The sequence below is a fragment of the Zonotrichia leucophrys genome, chromosome 1 (genome assembly GCF_028769735.1).
Source record: "Zonotrichia leucophrys gambelii isolate GWCS_2022_RI chromosome 1, RI_Zleu_2.0, whole genome shotgun sequence".
NCBI lineage: Eukaryota > Metazoa > Chordata > Aves > Passeriformes > Passerellidae > Zonotrichia > Zonotrichia leucophrys.
In genome coordinates, this window is record NC_088169.1 from 83,636,607 (window position 1) to 83,657,780 (window position 21,174).

Genomic DNA, 21,174 nt, shown 5'->3' on the forward strand with positions numbered 1-21,174 from the left:
ATTTCATTATCAAAAGGCTATTGCCATTTCAAGAAATCTTCTATCCCACTTCTTCCCTTCTATTTGATAAAATAGTGGAGTAAATGGTTTTTTTGCTTGATCTCTCTCCAAATTTGCTCCTAAGCCTAATCCCTCCTGTTTACAGATACTCTGCTAGCCCATGCCTCTATTTACCCAAGCATGAAGCATTTGCTGTCCTGCTGGGATGTGCTGTGGTTTACTGCTAATCCAACACTACCTTAGCCTAGTAAGCCTAATTTTCCCCACTGAATGCGTAAATCAGATTACAGGAGAGAATCTTCAGCACCTGCAGCTACTGCCAACAACAATAGGAACAGCATGTTTTTCCCCAGGGAAGGCTGGGGAGGGGTGGTGAAAACAATGAAGATTCAGAGAGCTATCCAAGGGGAAGGGGGATTTAAGTGGCTGTTTTAAAAAGCATCTTCATAGCTAGCAGTTGGTAACAGACTCAGCATTGCAGGGTTTTTTGACCATGCCTTTTAGAGAATTGAACAGTAAAGTGCATTGAGCATTGGGCAAGGAGAGGTACAGGAAACTTAGGAATGAAGAAGATTTGCAGGAATATAGAGACCTAGCAGAAATATGCATAGTATTACTTTAATACCTCCTTTAAAAATAAAGCTGGGTTTTAGCACTCAGAATTTTCCATTGCCATTAAATACTGAAGTGAAAGACAGAAGAAGCACTGTATTAATAGCTCTGTTCTCAAATATTTCAGTTTATCCACAAAAAGCATTCACCACCACCTGGGTTGTGAGTGAAATTTATTAGCCAACAGGGGTTTAATAGAAAAAGACTTAAAGCTCAGAGAGTCCCTGCAAAATGCATTTCTTGGAGTGCAGAGCAATCTGTTTATTTTATAGAGCACATCTACACAGGAGAGGATGGGACACCGTTAGGAGGCATAACGCTAGTCCCGGGAGAGAGCCGACTCCTGCCAAACAGAGACTTCTATTTGTTTTGTCTTTAACAAAAGCAAGACTGGTTTCAGAAACAATTCTTCCAGGCTCATAGCCCAAGACCAATTTAGAATATGCATGTTTCAATATGTTTCTGTTTGGGTCCATATCATGTCAGAACATTCTTTACATACATCACAACCACCAAAATTAACTAGCATCTTCCAAGTCATCTTCCAAAAGTACAAATTTCTTTAAAACAATTCCTGTGAAGTGAATCTCAATACAAAAGCCTTGATTTGTTTAAACCAGGAATGTTTATGGGTTAACTCTCCAATCAGGCAGGCTAAATTCAGAATTGTGCAAGGCATTCGTCCAGTCTTGTTCCTCCAATGCTCCCAATAAACCAGGTAAAGAAAAAACAGGAGTAACTACATCCTCTGCATGCAGACCTATCCCATGTAAATAAAACAAGAACATATGTAGGTTGAAAAAGGAGTGATACTTGCTCTCCTTGTGCTATGGATAAATGGCAAATCAAGGGGCAGAAAGTTCAGCTGCAGAGTTTAAAAGGTTCAGCTGAGACTTCAGCTGCAGAACAGCCTGGCACCCTTGTAAATCTGCAGTCCATGAGCCATGGCAGAAGGTACAGCTGCTGCATTTACCCTGCAAGGACCTTCTTTAGGTTCACATTCCCCTAAAGTCACTGTCCCCCTTTTCACATTTAGGGGGCAGCTGATGCTGAATGAGGCTTTGCTTAAGGCATGTGCCAGATCCTTAATCTTTTGTGCTCACACCCCTTTTACTGCTTCTTCCTGCTGCTTCTCCATGGCAAATGATGCCCAAAAGGGATTTTTTCCGTGGGCTAGAACAGAGGGCCAAAGAGCTCTGCTGAGAATGCAGCAGGGATATGCAGAGGAATCCTATATATGCTGCAGGGTGATCTAAGGTGAATGCTTGTGCTGAGTGCCAAGCTCAAGAAAAGCTGTCAAGTGGGCTAGAAGGAAAGACAGCCCCAAATGTTTTTGCAACACAGGTGCAGCTTCTGACACTTCATTATCTTTACATAATGGATCTAGCTAGCAAGCAGCCACAGCGATAGGGAGGTGAAGTTTCATGGAGAGCAGTACAGTGAACTCTTTTTGCAGTATTTTATAATCAAACACTACAATCCTTTGGAAGACATGACTAAAAGTGCAAGTGCAGACAAAGCCCCCCTTAGGTAATTCCCTTGATTAAAACTCTCAGACTCAAAATGAATCTAATTAAGGACATTGTGAAGGCACAAAAAGTCAGTATGCACTTATGGCCTCTTTTGCAGATGGTGAGTTGCCAAACAGAATTGAGAATCTTAACTGCAAGAACCATCGACAAATTCAAAGAGGATGGTAAATTAGGGATGGCAAAATTCAGACTGTTACATAACAGCAATGCTGCCAGATCTCCTGGTTCTTGCATTAGATGCAAAAGGCCCTCCCAAGAGAGGACATAGTGCTTTTTATAAAAAATACTGAAAAAGGAGACCGCAGACACATGCCATCCTCAGTGACACAGCCAGCACAACTGATGAAAGAGGATACCTTTCCTCGCAGTTTGTTTTTCCTTCGTTGTTCAACACTGTTCCCTGCACCACTGTTGAGAGACATCCAAACACATGGTGTCCTCATCTAATAGAGTTGTCACAACTGGCCAGATGTCTGCTTTTTTTTTCCACTTCAAGACTTTTTAGGAGGCAATATGCTTTCATGTGTCACTAGAAGTTTTCATTTCATTAATCAGCTTTCTATCAAAATGCTGATGTTTCACAGATATTTTTCTGTGATAAAGGCAAGTCAGCTAAAAAACACTGTTGAAAACAGATAGGGAAAATATCGACCACTCGAAGTTAATTTCTGTCTGATTTGATTTTCTCCAACTGTCTGCATTAGTCTCCCAGGAAAATAAGTCTACTCAAGTATAGTAAAATGTGCCTATAAATATGTGATACAGATAAGACAGACAGTTTGTCTATTTGGCTGAGTAGAATACTGTTTGATAAAAAAGAAGCAGAAGGTACTTGGGAATTACAACTTATTTGCCTTCACTCCATTCAGTTCTATAATCAAGAAAAAATACAGATAATAACAAGCTTTAAGTAGGCAATTACCTCAAGGACCACATGTTGTACTCTACAATCAAAAAAAATAGCAACCAAGTGAAGGGCTGAAATATATTGTAATAGAAAGTTGGGAGCATTTTTTTTTTCATACACTCAGAATTGCCTGTGTTAGAAAAGACCTTAAAAGACCATCTAGTCCCACCCATGGGCGGGAATGCCTTTCACTAGAGCAGGTTGTCCAGTCTCATCCAGCCTAATATTGAGGAATTCCAGGCATGAAGCATCCACAGCTTCTCTGGGAAACCTGTTTCAGTGTCTCACCAACTTCATAGTAAAGAATTCCTTTTTTATGCCCTATCTAACTCTACTCTCTTTCAGCTTAAAAATATGGCCCCTTGTCTTGTCTTTAAAGATCCTACTAAAAAGTTTGTCCCTGTCTTCCTTTATAAGCCTCCTTTAAATGGGGAAAGGCCATGATAAGGTCTCTCTTCTCCCGGGCAAACAGACCCTGTCTTTGTTGGAGAGGCACTCCAGCCTTCTGACCATTTCCTTGGCCTCCTCTAGACCTGCTCTAACAGGTCCACATCCTTCTTATGCTGGGATCCCAGAGCTGGACACAGCACTTCAGGTGGGGTCTCATCACAGTAGAGCAGAAGGGCAGAATCCCCTCCCTCACCCTGCTGGCCACACTGCTTTGGATGAAGCTCAGGATACAACAGGCACTGTGGGCTGAGAGTGTGCATTGCCTGTTCATGTCGAGTTTTTTACCCACCAGTACCCCCAACTCCTTCTTCTCAGGGCTGCTCTCAATTAATTTATCTCACATCTCACAGTATTTGCTGGCACTGCTGATTACCTTGACTCAAGTGCAGCACCTTGCACTTGGCCTTGTTAAACTTAATGAGGTCCACATTGGTGCACATCTCCAGCCTGTGACAGTCCCTCTGGATGGCATCTCCTACCTCCAGCATAACAACTGCACCATTCAGCTTGGTGTTATCTGCAAATTTGCTGGAGCTACACTCAACCCCAGTGTCTGTTTTGTTGATTAAGATGTTAACTAATATTGGTCCCAGAACCAGTTTCCACTCTAACAGTTTAAAAATAATAACACTTGAAGTTATTCTGATCTTAGACAATTTCTCATGCTTAGAGAACAAAGTTCAATCTTCAGCTTACCATTTTTTGTGACACTATATGCATGCACAGATATCTAACAAGAGACAAAGAATACTCAAACACTTATTTTTTATGGTTTAAGAAATAAGTATCCTAAAAACGCCCAAGGCATTTAAAGCTGCTATATAAAAAGTCAGGTCATGACGTTACATTGAGCGCAACTGCTCTTGATTTGCTACAAATGTTCAACACAGTTCCAGTTCTCAAAGCATCACACTACCATTCATGCTGCAACCCTCTTAACATAAACACAAAACAACATAAACCACAACACAAAGTCAGTCCAAAGTCTTTAAAAATGGAAACTAATAATTAGAACGAGCTAATAAGTTACTGGCCTGGATCCTCACCTGGTAAAAGACTGGGTAGTTCAACTGTTCAATCGATATTTTTAAGTGGGTGTCATCATACAGACAAACAATAACACAAACAATTTTAACATAATATAAAGACGATCAAAACCCCAGAGCTTACAATCACTTACAATATTAGTGACAGACTGAGCAAGAGTGACGACTTGAATTTGTTTCTCATTCATCTACTCATAAAAGGTGACAAGTTGATAGCTGTGGACCAACATCATGCTGTGGTCCAGAGCCAACGGAGATGTCAGTGAAATCTTGCCAATTCCTTAGGTGCAATAAATCATCAGAGCTCTATTAGTCAGCCCTCTAACTTCCAACACCCAAAGATTTGGCTCTATCTACAATGCATGTTCAGACAAGATATAAATCAAAGCAGTGTCAACTTGACCACAGTTAGGTTTTTTCCTTCTCAAATATTACTCAGACTTTGATAGTTAAAAGCAAATCTCACTGAAGTCATCTAATTTGCAGGAGGAGGAAAGCATTTACAGCAGAAATTTCCTATAAACTCAGCAGACCAAGTTTTACTCATTATCCATCATCCCAAAAGCTGTTGTTACCTATGCTGGACAAATTCCTACTTAATAGTCTGTAAAGCACTTGAAATCATCAGTCTTTCTTGCATAAGAATGTGGAAAAGGAAAGATCATTTCCCCTTCCCTGCATCACCACCTGGATCTGGACAGCTCCCAGTCACCACATTCAGCTGGGGCCCAGTTACAGAAATCAACAGTAACTCTGCACTCCCTAAGCTGGACTCCACCATCACGCTATACCAAGCTTGTCACCAATCCCCACTGCTCCAAGTTGAATGCATTAAATTCCTGAAGAGGCTGAACTTCTGGAGAAGAACTGCTAAGTTACAACTCAACACATCAACAGTTTAGGCTTCCCAAGGAGCTTGGTCTAGACTGAAGACTCATTACTGTTCTTTCTCAAATGCATTAATTATGGAAATTTTACCTGCCCAGGGCTGCTCCAAGCACAGAGACTTACCATTCAGTCCCTCAAATCTTTGTATTAAAAGGCTCAAACTTACGGTAGAGTGCTGAATGGGTATCCAGGCAGGTGTTTCGACTGAGCATTTGTGAGATGGGCATCTGCCATGGCTCTGCTGCAAATAAGTGAAAAGGGCATTACACACAACACAGTACGTGCTGCAATTGCTAGGCGTGATGGGCTCCATTCCATAGGGAGCATCTAGGAGATTGCTCGTAGTCATCACACCTCACAAAGTCATTTTCCACTGTCATGTAGGAAGAATAATCTGCAGTTTGCAGGACCAAAAAGGCCACATGAGTTGTCTATTAATTTTGCATTGAAGTTCTGGGTTACGTGGATGGAAATGCATCCACTCCCAACCCCGAGCGTGTGCCATCTGCCTTCCCTCCACAGTGGAGCATTCAGAGAACGGCGGAGTGTCAGTCAGCAGGTAGAGATGGGCTTTTTTCTCCCATTTCATGACAGGCTGCATTTTTTCCATGATGTCCCCTTTGAACCAGTGATAGATACAGCCTGAAATACCCATCAGGGCTATTTTCTAGGAAGAGTAAGTATGACCCAGATTTTTAGGGCATGTTTCTTTTCTGAGCAGAATGCTCTGTTTGCTCCCCAGGTTGGTCCCTGGAGAACATGAGCAAATATCCAAGACTCCTGCAGTTCCCTGAAACTTTGCAGAACAAAAAGAGTGAGGGGTTGATTTAAAGTCTAACATTCCACATGGCAGTGCAAGATGCAACCATCAGGCCTTCAGGCTGATCTTCCTGTAATCTCCCTTGCATTTGCTGTGATTCAATTACATTTCAGCCAAGGTTTGGAGCCCATCAGAATGAATTGCACAGCAGATTGGGTCAGAGTCCCTGAAGAAAAGTTCAGAATAAATTCTGGTGTCTGCCACCATTACTCTCAGCATTTCACATAAGAGTCAAACTATTATTTAGCTCCCTGAATTGGAGGACTCTTGTAACCAGGTATTTTCCTGAAGCTGGAAGTAGTATGGGGAAAAAAAAAGCTTTCTTCTTTTTATTTTCATTTAAGCCTGATATATCACAAGCAGCTACATTGCACCTTTCTTTTCCCCATGCTGAGAGTAAAGGATGGAAACCTCTGCAAACACTAATGATTAGATCTCACACAATTTTCAGTTTTGAGTCTAATTTAAAAGCTCCTAGTGTTTTGTTCTTTATCTCCAAAAAGTTAACATTTGTAAAGCAGTGCAGTACTACTTTTACAAGTTTAAAAAAAAAAAAAAAAAGTGGATATCAGATTAAACTTTGTATTCTCCAAAACTTGAAACTGGCTATCTTTAACATTTTCAATTAGACAGCTTCAAGAAATACTCAGAAAAACAGCTAGCAGGCAAGAATAATTGTGTTTTTAGATAACAGTTTGGAAAGTCCTTTTTAAAAAGATTTGAGAAAGTCACTGCTATCATAGTACCAGAACCCTGCAAGTGTGTGTTATCTCCTGTAAGGAAGAGATGAATGCAACAGTAAACAGTGTAATCCTATCAAGATAATAAAACTATAAATTAATTCTGATTAAAATTACAGCATGAAACACTAGTAATTATTTTTTACTTTAACAATTGTACACTTTCATTCTTCATTCCAAGGCAAGTTAAAGGCAAGGTAATTAATAATGTGCTTTGGACTGAAAGTATTTTTCTGATTAAAAGCCTGATCTTACAGATGGAACTATGTACAACTTTGTCAGGAGACTCCTCAAAAAGACTCCTTGCATTTTTAAGAGAATTCTTTTGCAAAATAAAAGCTCCAAATCTCATAGCAGGAGGGGCTTATTGTTCTCTTGTCTTTGAGATTCATACCTAAATTGTCCCAAGGCCTAGAATCCCCTGGCACTTGTGCATATTCAAAGGTCAAAGAGACAGCAGTAACTGGGAATTGCTGAGAGGCAGCAGTTCTACAGAGTTCCCAATTTTTCAGGGCAAGAGCTGTGCTGGTTGTTCCTCTGGGATGTAGGGTGACCTGCAGTGTTTGGCCTTTCACAGCTGGATATTTGAATTACTGTTCTGGTAACATGACATTGCACTGGTACTGTCTGAGAAATGCATGTAGTTCAAGGGCAAGGACTGAACACTTCTACAGCTTTTTGGGGATTTGGAGTTGGATTATTTTGGAAAATTACAGAATATTTCCTATTTGAATGATCACTTCTTTTTGTTTTGTGTAAAAATCAATGCATTTCACACCTTTCATATCTTAGACCCTCACCTAGTTGAAACAAGTCTTAGATATAAGGTTGTATATCAGCTGCTGGTCACACTTTCCTTCCTAAATGCTCAGGGTTTTTTAATAGTCAAAAGCTCCAACATCTAGAGAAGCCAAATTAAAAAAATAGCCAAAAAGTCAACACTACCTAAAGTATTCTGCAGGCATATGCAATACAAGTAAGCATAGGAATAAATACATTGGCAAATACTTACAGGGTGTAGAAGGAATTAATTCAATTTGATTATTACTGCTAACATTTTCCTCAGCTTAGGAGTTTGGTAAGCCAAAAAACTACAGACCTTGGCCCACCACTACACTGAAAAGCTAAAAATCTCAAAAGTGATGAGAATCCGTAGTTTAAAACCATCTTTCTTCAGAAAGCCTTCAAGGGAGGACAGAAGCACCTCAAGTTTGTTTTTTCATGTTTGCCAAGAGTCATGTGCAAATATACCTTGCCCTGTTGTTTGGGGGAATATGTTCCAATACAAGTTTTTCTCCATCCTAAATGGAAAGAGAGGGGCTGTTTCTCTATAGGTCATGAATGAGTGATTTCCAGAGTCTTGCTTTATTCCCTTTCTTTGAGGATACTCTGCCTCCTGCACTGAGCTTCCCCTTGAGACGGCTCCTACACAGTGACAGACACAGCCATCCAGGCAGAGGCTTTATCACAGCTTACTGAAATCAAAGCCTTCAAAACACACAATAAGATCTTCAGCTCGTATAATTTTTATATAAAGAGACTTGGGTACACAAAAGAATAATTTCATTCTCATTGCTGAATTCAGCATCATTCACAGCTTTTTTTCTGGGTTGACACTTAAACACTTGATAAATTGCATAGCAATGATACAGCCAGGAAGCAATGAAGCAATGACCAAAGTCAGATAGAAATGCTACCTCCACATTCAGCTAGAGACAGTGCAGTTTCTTCTCTGGAGGCCCTGACACATGTAATTCCCAAACCTATAGGTTTATCAAACCTCCAGAAATGCAGACCCCGGGGGTAACCAGCAGACAGAAAGGCACCAGTCTCAGGAAACAAAAAACAAGGCTGCAAGCCCTTCAGAGGCCATGCACAACACCTGCCTTCCTAGCAAGCAGCCCTGAAGCAAACTTCTTTCTTACATGCTTTTCTCAGTCAGGTGTTAAAATAACTGACTGCTACCAGCACTATTTAGGGACATCAGTATAATGTATTTGGAAATGCATTAACACAATGCAGAGTGGTAGCGCATCAGTGCCCACAGCAATATTGCAGAGGGAAATAACTGCACACTGAATATTGAACTAGAAGGTGAGAGCTTTGGAGCACTGCACAAGAGAGGTTTCAGGTGACAGAGATGCAACTGCACCTCAGCAAGCTCTGGGGAAGATTTCAAGGAAGAACTCCTCTTTTGTGTTGAGCGACTTCAGGAGCAAGTAGGTATATCTTACTGCCATTTTCTCATAGGCAGGGAGAGATTTTTATATACATAAAAATTCAATATCAATACCAAATTTGGATGGCCAAATATTAACATGATTCTGTCTGGAGACACATTCAGAGGCAGATCTTAGCTCTGCAGGAAGATGGAACAAAATCCAGAGAGGATATTTAGGAATATAAAGGTTCAGGGCTTGTTGAACTGCAGGACTCTTTAAGATCGCACTTAATATTCATTCTCAGAGAAGATATTGCTGATGAAAGTCAAAAGAAATCACAGGCCATATTCCATTTGTATCCACTGAAATGGCCAGGAATACAACAACAAGAAATTGTATCCAAGTCCTTGAGTGAGGTCTCTAGTGACAAAAGCATTGGCTGAAGTCAATCCCAGTGGAACATTCTCAGCTACTCCTACACATTCTTCCAAATTATCTTCTCTGATGCTCTGGAGACATGAAAATTGTAGATCTCAACTAGAGGTCTCAGACTGAGCAAAATATAATAGCATACCAGGCCATACCCCTGGCCTAATGATTCACTCATAAATAACCATTCCATTCTCCTTGACTGCACATATCTTCTCATTTTCCAGAAGTCTTGCATCAGGTGAATGGACACAAAGAAATTTGCACAGCAGTATCAAACTGATTAACACAGAAAAGAAATACATGTTTATGTTGAGAATAAGAGCCACAAGACAAATCTTTTCTGCTTTTCCAGCTATGCCAAATGCATAAAAATATAGCTCACCTTGGCACTGGGAAATTATCTTCCCACCTTCACCCAGGTCCTTCAAATATCAAAAAAAGCACCTGCTAAGGATGCATAGCTCTGCTATCATTAAGCAGCACTATTATTGAGGCAGCATCAAGCTCTCGTTTCCTTTTCCTTGCTCAGTGTCTTCTTCCACTTTACCTCACCTCTGCAGCTCTCCACTGCTTTGCAGTATCGAGCCCAAGCTATATCTGCCTGTGCTGTTAATTGAACATTTTCTGCTCTCAGTTTATAGAGCTTTTCATAGATTTATGAAAAAAAATCACCCTTCTCCTTTCATAGTTCATAACCAGTCTCAATAAAGACATCTCTCTAAAATCAGCAAATTATAATCTAATGAAATCTATTGAAAATTTCAGTTGCACTAAACAAGGTCAGTGCTCAGAAGAAATGAAGTGTCACCCAGAAATGGAGATCAAAGTAATTCCCTTCCATTCCTGCTGCTGCCATAGAGACCAAGGGAGGGGGAAGAAGGGAAGAAGAAATTTAACAGACTTAATTCTTCCTGAAATTTATAATTAACTACAAGGGGAAAGGGACTATTATCCCATTTCTAAAGAATAAAGGAGAAAAAAGTTGAGCTTTTGACAAGATATAATTACCAGACATTACATATGCAGTGCACATTGGTTTGTTCTGTGTAATTTTCTTGAAATTCCCCCCTCCCCAAAGGATTTTATTTTTCTAGAAAACACAACATGTGTCTCATCAGTTTACATTCATAATGTTTGAAATCCAAATGCTAGAGGCTCAGAATAATTGTTTCAAAATTTAACATTGGTAAATAAAGATTTGAAATAAATACTCAGATACACTCCCCATCTGTCAAACATCCCTGAGCATATTCTCCAGCTAAGATAAATGGTAATCAATGAAAAGGATCTTCCTACTCTTCTAAGCCTGTGTAGTTTAGCCAGCAGCCAACCCATAGTCATCAAAGCTGTCCTCAAGTACCACTTTAGAATAGACTTTACTAAATTACATGTAAATTTTATGGATTCAGCACTATTACACTTTTAGGGTCTGGCAGGAAAACACCACAGTTTGAAGTGCCCATCAGCACCTAATAATGACTACAGAAAAAGATTTTGATTCTTTGCTAAATGTGAATCTCTTGGGGGGGGAAATCATTATGTTTCCTTTGTTTTCAGTTAGTTATAGCCAGAAAAGTCAGCACAAAAAAAACTTAGCTACTCAGTTTATGACTCCAAACTGCAATGATTCAAAGCCTGGAGTCTTGGAAAGAAAAAACAAATGTTGCCCAGATCTATTAACAATATGCAGGCACAAAAATGTGGTTTTTTTTTTTTGTTTCATATCCAACTAAATTTAAATCATATCCTCATGCCGTATTGCTCTCTACAGCTTTGTTAGTTTTGGTAAGATTATACTGGTTTGTAACACCTGAGGCACTAGTTAACCTCAGTATCTATATTGAGCTTTATAATTTCCTAATTTTGGGACTGATCTACAGCCTCTTAGACACATACAGCCTATCTTTCAGGAAGTCCCACAAAACAAACTGAACCTCATTGTTTAAGTATATGACTTTTTAAATCTCTATATTGAGTATTTTTCAGATTAACATAATCAAACAGGGGAGAAGTGATGGCACAACAGGCCTATGACAAAGTCACCTCAGCATAAATAAATATTGTAACTATTAGCTATCAGGCCCAAATCATCAATAATTCAACTGGATCTTCCAGTGGATTCCTCTGCAAAGTGGAACCAGCAGCTGGCACACAGTGTGTGGACCTGCTCCTCACCTCCACCAGTTGACTTGATCTCATGGACCATTCTGTCCTTCTCAGAACATCTAAGAACTGCTTCTGCTGCCACTCTAATTCAGAGAGTCTGGAACAGTGAGGTCACCTCAGTTGTGCCATATCCACATTTTTTCCATTCTTCAGCCATGTCCTAAAGACACGTTCCAGATAACTGAGTTGGTTTTGAGATCGGCTTTTGTAGGCTAAATGCTGAATGGTGTTCTCACTTGGAAAATCCACAGTATCCTACTGGGACACAAGACCTGCTCCTACATTTCCCAAACACAGCATACCATCAACATGGATTTATAATGATATACTTAATATAGTTTTGAAGTTAACTAGCTGGACAAATTTTCTAGCTCTTCTCTACTTTACTCTTAACTTCATGCTACAAAGTGAAGTGATGAGCGTGTGGAGTGGGAGAGACCTACAGAAAAGTCCTAGCACACCCAGGGTATAAGCCAGAGGTTTGTTCTGTCACTGACCACTGCAACTTCTTATTTTCCATGACCATCATGCACATTGTGAGTTTTGATCACACATCTGTTCAGAATTTTGCCTAAAGTGCACACAGTGGTGTCCCTTGTTCCACATATATGGCTGGATGAGCAGAAGAAAATAGGATAGACAGATGTTGCTGGCTCCTGGCAACCTTGTCATTCAAAATTGTACACATGCAACTTTGGGATAGGTTAACAACATAAACAAGCTTACTGTTTTTCTTCCCAGCACCAATACAAAATAGGGGGGTTTCCTTCTGTCTTTATTTCATTGTTTTAAATGCGTGAATTAAATTCTTAGAAAAGGTGCTGGATGGGCAGCCATGAAGGAAAATTGGTAATTTTTCAAACTAGACTACTGCAGAATTCGTAAAAAAGTTACAAAAATGAAAACAAAATGCTGAACTTCTTTACTAGTGGAATGAACTGAGCATTTTATTAACACAAAACAAAAACAAAACAAACCACCAACTTTTTTTTCTGTTTTCCAGTTATGTGAATAATCACATTTTCAATTAGTTGCTCCACAGGGGTCAGTGACAATCAAATTAAATATAAGACCTGTCTAGTGAGTAATCTGGTGTAAATCTCTACTTAACGGGAAGCTAACAACAAGAATCTCTACAAAGAAGTAAATGTTGCAGAATTTTCAATATTTTGATGGCAGGAATTTATTTTTGCATCTAAAAAGCCAAGTTCAAGCTGAATGTTCTCCCTGGTTCTGAAGGCAAATTTTCTGTTTTACAAACTGAAAGACACAGTTCCCACTGCTGCCAGTGCTCAGTGCTGAGAACTTAGGAGTCAGGCACAAAAGGTAAGTGGTTTAATATTCTTAAATAAATTTGGATTATTTAAGTGGTGTCTCTTCTTTGTGTACATCTTCTCAAAACACAGAAGCACTCAGGATAAAATCTGAGATCTTAAGCAAACCTCAAAACACAACTCTCATACAAGTGGCAACCAACACTAATAGTTCTTAGGGATGTTACTGATGTTAAGGATACTAAACCACTAGTCTAGAGTGCCCAGGAAGTTATAAAATCTCTGTCCTGTTGGAAGGTCATTAGCTAGCCTTGCCATTGGCCTTCTGGGTTTTAAATGTGTGAATTGCCACCTCTGAGCTTTCCCTTCTAGCAACTAGTGCCAGAAAGCTTTTGGGGCTTTTTCCCACTGAAAGCTAATCATCCTTTCTATGCCACATAATGCCAAGAATTGAGGGTTCTGGGGGAGCACCTCCTGTTACAGTGAGGAATGTCGAGCTATTTATGCTCTTTCTCACTAGAGGCAGCTCCTGTTGTATTCATGAGTCTGTAAAAGGCAGAAGGATGGAAGGCGAGCTGGAGAGGACAGCATGTTGCCTTTGACTGTTGGGAGGCACAGTGGGAATGTTCTTCCCTTTCAAAAACTCCTGGTGTTCCCGCTGGGATGGAGGCTCAACCTAAGCTTTATTTATACCTAATTCTTTCTAATGATAAAATAATGCCACCAATTAACATGCTTTATGTGACAGTAAAGGAAAGATGCTATGCTGGAAACATGATCAATTAAAATAAACCAGGACAACCATAAGAAGCTGTCCTTGACTGATTCAGCATTTCTGCAGTTCTGTGCTCAGAAATGCATGGAAAAATGAAGGAAATAAAAAGAGGAAGAATTTGTACAAATTAATATCTTAAATCTATCTTAAACATACTTTACACTTTGGCTGAAAAAACATGAGTAGGATTTAAGATTTGGCAAGGTATATCAGAAATTAATTTTATTAGATGCCATCTTTTACCACACAGAGTTCAAAGCTGGATCTGTAAATCCATTGAACATAATGTACAAGGGCACATTCACTTCACCACAACATTTATGTCATTTTCTATAATGTGAAAATACCAAAAATTCCAGACTAAATTTAATGACCAAGTTTTAAAAATGTCAACTCTTTGAACAGTGTTCATCTTTTGCAGTTTACAAAGTATTTATCTTTTACTCCCGTTTTATGACTTAAGAACTAAAGAATAAACCTGATGTATTTACTCCCTCTGACACCAAGATCCACTTTTTCAAGACAAAGAATGGCAATTATCTGCATCAATCAGACAAATGGCTATTCATATATGGACAATTAACAGATCTGAGGTCAAAAATAAATACACTGTTGCTCTGTAGAATTCATGCTTATCAAAATTTTTTTTTTTTTAAATAACATATTGTCTGAAAAAGGTCTGCTCTTTTTATAATAGTGAAAATTGGCATAAACAGATTAAAAAATTGGTGCTTTAAAAGAAGGAGAGTTACTCTGATGAAAATAAAGGCAGTAAGCTCAGATTATGGACCAATACAACATTAGCCCATCTATTCAAATATGGCCCAAAGTAAGATGAGCAAATCACTAACTTCTTTGTTTCCAAGCTGCTGCAATATGAAAGTGTTCTGAAACTAGACTTTTACCATTATTCAGCTCATTTACATATGATATTATGTTGTTTCCTCATGCCTGCAAATAGAGAGCCATGTACAATTCACATTGTATCTCATTCCAACACCAACATTGGCAGAAAAGAGTGAATATCTGGAGTTGAATATTTGAGGTTCACTCATATGCTTGATTTTGAGATCATTTCAGACACTCAGTGTTGGATTCAAGAGACAGAAAAGCTGAAAGGAAAAATGTGTGTAGATGGAGTTGGGAGCCCTGCTCAAGGCAGCATCAGTAGTGAGCTGGCAGTGAATCCATGTTTGTTATTTCCCAGAAGGCCCTGAGAAAATATTCACAGGAAAACTTTCAGCACCAATTCATGAAATAAATAAGTGATGTCTCTTGACATATTAAAAAAAAAAAAAAGGTACTAGGGCATGTTCTTTTCCAATTGCACCATCTTAAAACTTGACTTATTCCCCAGTCCCCAAATCCAATTTCTATGCACCTTTATCCCCAACTCTCTAGGCAAAGCATGGATGCAACTGCAGGTCCCCACTGCACAACAAGACACCCAAAAGAAGCTCTTGTCTCCAATCACAGCTCTTCTTTTCAACTTTTTGAACTGGAAAACAGTACTTCAGCATGTAAAAACTGGATGTTTAGTGTGATCCTGCATCTCAGCCTTGTTCAGCAGTGCTGTAGCTCCATTGCTGAGCGTTTTTCAATGGTATTGCATCAACAGGTACCCACAAGTGCCCCTGCTCTGCTCCGGGGCTGATTGAGGATATAGTCTGATTCAGCACAGCTTGTGGGAGCCAGGAGGACCTGGAAAGAACAGGAAGTGAATGAGGCAACAGCCTCCTCCAATTTATCCTCCTTATGTGGCCTCATTCACCTCTTGTTCTCTTCCCATATGGGTTTCTCTACCAGCAAGATGGGAATGACAGCTGGCATCTGTTTCCATGGCTCCACTGCGCTCCCTGCTCTCTGCAGTGGCCACCCACCACCCCTCTCTGCTGCCCATGGGTGCCCAGGGTATATCTTCCTGCCTTTCTCCATGCTACACACGGGTGTCCCCATTCTGCACAGCTGTGACGCAAAAAATGACAGCAGTGATGCCAGCAGTGCTAACCCCTGCTTTGCCTTATCATTTGTGCAGCCTTCAGGTGGTATGGCCACCACAGGCATTTTGCAAGTCCTGTGGAAACTACGAAATTCACCAAAAGTAAGGCAGAACAGAGAGCATTGTGCTGAACCCCAAAGCTGGATGTCCCCTGCTAACTGCTCCTTACAAACCCCACCACCACCACGTGCAAAGGCGGCTGCAAACACGCGCTGAGCTGCCTGCCCTGTAGCAACAGAAGGGGAGTTCCCTCATCATCACTCTGCCATTTAACATTAAGTTAGTTTGATAAGTTTGAAGATGTCTCAAGGAATCACTCAGCTTAACCCTACACCAGATCCTTAGGTTGGGAAGTGTCCCTAGCCCTGGTCCTTAGCCTAATGCCGCTGCTGTGGAAAATAAATTGTCTGTATTCATGTTCAGAAGAAATTATTTGGAAGGACTGTTTCCAAACAGTCCAGCTAGATCTAAAATCAGTATAAGAGTGCTGAACTGGGTCCTAGGCATTTTTATTTTTCAGGCCTACAGAGGCAAAGTAATTTATGTTTTTTCCCAAAAAAAGCCACAATAAGCCACAAGAAACTTGCATCTCTCCAATCAGAAACACCATGACTATCTAAACTACATCTGATTGGCCCCCTTAAAATCCTAGGACCCATATAATGCCCCTTTCTTTATTATTCTTTAGTTTACAGAATAAACTGATAAGCTGAGAAAATATGTGCAGTATACCATGTATTCTGAAAGTGCTCTAGTTGCTAGAGTTATTAATAGACACAAGCATAGGCTAAGATAAAATATGAAATCCTTTTCGTTTTGCTAGTAAAAAATAAGTAAAAAGCATATCATTTAGAAAGTCATATAGAAACAAACTGCATAATGTAGAGATAAAGAGAACAAAATGCTCATGGAAGCAAAGCTTATTCATCACTTTATCTTGCAACCTGACACAGTACATGCTTAATCTATTTAATTACAGGAACAGAAAAATAGCAGAGAAATATGTACACAGAACAGCAATGTTTCCAGTCCTACCTTGGTCGTGACAATGCACAGACAATCCATTCTGTAAATCTCCACAGGAGTGTATGTAAATCATAAAAATAAATCAGCAAGGGTGAGGAAAGGCTTTTGAATAGCATGAACAGAACCGGAGGCTTGAATCTGCACAGCCGGCTTTTCCAAGTGGGGCCCTCATAAGAAACTCGAGTCCTCCTCCACAATGCTAAAGGCAGTCATGATGCTCACAGGGATCAGTAAACCCACTAGAAATCGTCTCAAGCAAAACTTCCAGGTGGCTTATCAGGCTTGATTGCTGCATTGTTCAATCTGAGATCAAAATATGCTGTTGAATGGTATGCAGCCCTCTAAATGGGAAGATGAGAACCACAACAAGCACAAAAGAGCAAAAGCATCACATTTCAGCCCTAGCTCTGGTTTCACAATTCTGATCTGCTGTTTCAGTATACCCATAAGATTTCCCTTGCCAAGTCTCTCTCTCTCTCAGCCTCTCTCTCGCTCTCTCTCTCTCTCTCTCAATCTCTCTCCCTCCCGCTCTCTCCTTCCCTGTCTTTTTTTTTCCTCCCCCCTTTCACTCGCTCTCTTCCCTCCTCTTCTCTACTAACTCAGAGCAAGCAGAAAACACACAACTATCGGGCCCATATATCACAGTGCTGTCACTTCTCTGCCAAAACAACTGCTTTGGGTTGTAAGGGGTTTTATTAAGAGCATGATTCCTACAAACACACATTGCTGGAAGTGCATGATTGAAACATGAAGGTGTGTGTGAGAACTCGTGCGTCACAGCTACAATTGCTCAGAATTACTGGGTCAGATTCGGATTTGGGAAGTGAATATAAATAACAGCTGGATAAGGCGAACTTTAGCTACAGCAGAAAATAATCAGTCAGGGGAAAGAACCAGGATTTGCATATTTACACATGCACGTGGATCTGTCAGCACAACAGTGATATAATTATAGTTTACCACCCGTGGAAAAAACCCCTACATTTCATACATTATTCAAAGCTTTGTAGGGGAATTTCCCCCCCCCCCCCCACCTATGAAAAATATATCAAACTTTTAATTAAAAGAAAGCACCTTTAACAACAGAGCTTAAACACTCCTTACATTCTCTCCCAAACTTTTCTTACATCATTGACAGATTCAAAAACTTAATCTATTTATCTCATGTTCTCTATGTTCTGCTTGGAGTTTTACAGACTGTTTAAGCCCCCACAGCCCTACCTTTCTTGCAGTGATGCTGGTGCAGAGCTTGCCTTTCAGATGTTTTACATGAATCATTCTGAGTTAGAAAGCTTGCTGTCAGCTCTTACGGGTTTCCCTCTCTTCCAGATAGAGGAAGAGAGAGAGAGGAAAAAAAAAGGGAGGGAGAGAGAAAGAGACTCAGAAGGGGAAAGATATGTAAAATGAAAGCTCTGGCCAAAGAAAGAGGAAAATCAATGCTCCTATTCACTGGAAAAAAAAAATACAGCCAACTGGACTGTTGACAGCAACAAGAGGAAATGTCTAGACACCCATACATTACAATTCACCTTTTCAACACACTGGACAGCACAATCTCCCCTGGGTGCTTTGCTGAGGATCTCTCATTCTCACTCACAGCTAAAATATGTTTTTAATAAAATAAGTCTTTCCAAGAAAATAAAAGATTATTTAAGAGTCATCTCTCTTCCATAAATTACTCAGGTTATAACCCTAATATTCCTGTGATTGTTGGAGCAGTGAGACGCTCAGTAAATGACACATATTATTTTGCCAAAATGAGGTCACTGCTACCAAAGTTACAAAATCCATAGTGAATCAGATATGTGGTCAGAGAGCAATCAACCCTCCCCCAACTATTAAAGTCCTGGTGGATACAACATCTTAAAGAGAAAGTCTTCAGAGCACTTGGAACTGTGTCTAAGGCTTTAACTCACTTTAACCCATGTGCAAAAAACAAACTTGATTTGCACTTACAGGCTGTGCTAGAACCTCCAGGTTTTCTCCCCACTGAGGTTTAGTCCAGTAGCCAAAGAGTCAGACAAGTTTATTAAACTATAGATTACATGAGACAGGGAACTTGCAAACATCCTTGAAGTAAGAACAAATTAAATATCTCCTTAAGAGGAAATAAACCCATTAATATGGTGTAACATAAGCCACCCTTGTGCTCTAAGCATTATTGGGTAAAAGTAAATTCAGTCAACTCTAAAATCAGCAGATATTTTAACACTTGAGTGTAAAGCACCAAACAGTTTGTTCTCTTCCAATTCAAGCTTATCTAGTAAGGTATGAAGAATTTCATACATATAATTACCTAATGACTTCGCTGTAAAATTTCATCTCAGACTTGAAACTGGCATGTGGAGATGTATTTTGAAATTGGTCTCTAAGTGCATGATCTGTAAATGCTTCTACTTGCAACTCTACTCTTGTGAGATGCTCCCAGTGAATTCATGATCCTATTTAAAGTTTATTTGAGAAACAGAGGGTTTCAACCCTTTGGGGGTGCTTACATGAACGTGACTCACCCAGCTCCCTCCGTGTACCAGAAAGATTCCTCCTGCACTCCTCCAATTTTTGACTGCCACCTCCTTCCATTAAATATGACAATGAGCATTTAACAGAGCAGGATTTGCACATGTGCTCCTCAAGTTAATACATAATTGAGCAGTTTGCTCTCTAAAATACTGCCACCTACTTTTTACCCCCATAATCTCCCATAGCCCAAGACAGAAGGAAGACATGCTTTTGGGGATGCAGACCCCAGCTTCAAACTTCCACAGGCTGATTTTGGTGGCCAGAGGTCCTGGTCACAGCTTCTAAGACACAATGAGTGGCAACAGACAACTCATGTCAACGGGTCTCTAGTGTTTCTTCAAGGACACAGTCCCTCATGTCCATTAACAACCTATCCCAGACCTCAAAAAGAGACTGAGCGCTTAATTTTGTTTCTCCAACTAGAGACTTTTTCCATTCATTTTCTCTCCCCAAGAATACGATTTTCAAATCATTAGCACTGCTTTACCCTTCATTAGCAACACCTCCTTCTGCTCTAATTTCTGGAGGTCATATAACTGCTTAGTTCTATTTTTTCCTCTGTTCTTTCAGCCTTCTTCTTACATGTACATATGATCCTGACTGAAATCTACTATAGAAAGGCTTGACCCAAAAACTAAAAAAATTGAGGAGCAGCCATCTGGGGTGAAAAGACATGGTTTATAGTTGCTCATAGTCAACTTAGATGGTAAAAATTAACGTCTGTGATGAGCTCTTTAATATAGGAAGAGTAACAACTATTTCCTACTGTGACACCAGTGGTTCTGTGGATCACCATGTGAAAACCATCTGCCCAGCTGACTGCTTCCTTCTTCTCTAATTTTACCAAGGTATCTGTTTTTAAGTCATACAAAAACCAGTAATATGAGGTGAGTGGGTGAAATGGGATGGTCTTTTAATGCAGTCTGCACTGGACAATTTAATGCTCCTTTCTGGCATTAAAGTCTTCATTGTATCCAGGTACTTCCACTTGGATAACCAAAGCAGAGGGTTTAATTAGGCCACTATATTTAGAATCAGAGCCTGCAACATCCCGCTGCATTCAATATTTGTAAAAGCAAGCTTCTAGTAAAAGCTAAAAACATTAGAAAATATTCCGATTTTTTAAATCTTTCATTATGCACCTTCTTAAATACTTCTTAAATTCTTTTGAAACGTAAATATTATAAAGCAAAAACTGTACAGATAAATAGATTGCTAAAATTTTTTTTTAAAGCATAACTGCTTTATTTTCTTTTATTTAAAGAGTAGAGATTATGAAAAACAAGAGCACTATGGCTACAAGTTTTGGAGCAGACACAAAGAAAGGAGGCATCTAACTAGACTGTTAAGATTGCATTAGTAATGTCAGCATTTTAAAAATTAAGCCAGTGACTATTTAGAGTTCTATGCACCTACACAGAGAACACATGAACACACACATGCTCTTACAAAAATAGAGAAAGGTTTATTTACTCCCAATGTATCTTAAATTGTGTACTATGGAGTAGTTGTTGATGGTATTACATTCCCAGGTTATACTGTCTTTCTTTTTTTCAGGTTCTATATTGCATCCCAACAAGCTACAAATAAATACTTTCCTGATTACGTCTGCTAAGAGGGCAATTGATGTAGTTGGCAAATTATGTCTTTACAGCCAGAGCTCACTTATACCACTTGAACCCAGTTCCTGTGGATACCAACTGGTTACTTAGTAGGTTAACACTAGGATTCAAGTGATCTGAGTAAGTATATGCTACAAGGTAAAATCTCATGAGGCAGTTCCTTTATGAAGGCTGCTTTGTGGTACACTTAAAAAGAAAAAAAG

The 21,174-nt window shown here is 39.7% G+C and overlaps 1 protein-coding gene across 16 annotated transcripts in view; it reads right to left on the minus strand.

Moving 5' to 3' along the window:
• The window catches only part of DLG2 (discs large MAGUK scaffold protein 2), a 990,031-nt gene that overhangs the window by 818,898 nt on the left and 149,959 nt on the right, over window positions 1-21,174 (minus strand). For 8 of the 16 annotated variants that reach the window (XM_064719532.1, XM_064719576.1, XM_064719567.1 and 5 more), the window contains exon 6: window positions 5,602-5,676. The exons of 2 other annotated variants lie outside the window; for them this stretch is intronic. In XM_064719532.1, the coding sequence (XP_064575602.1) occupies window positions 5,602-5,676 (75 nt within the window). Of the gene's footprint in view, window positions 1-5,558; window positions 5,581-5,601; window positions 5,677-16,838; window positions 17,317-18,050; window positions 18,133-21,174 lie in introns of those variants that run through there. 6 more of the 16 variants (XM_064719594.1, XM_064719603.1, XM_064719652.1 and 3 more) reach the window with 6 other exon arrangements.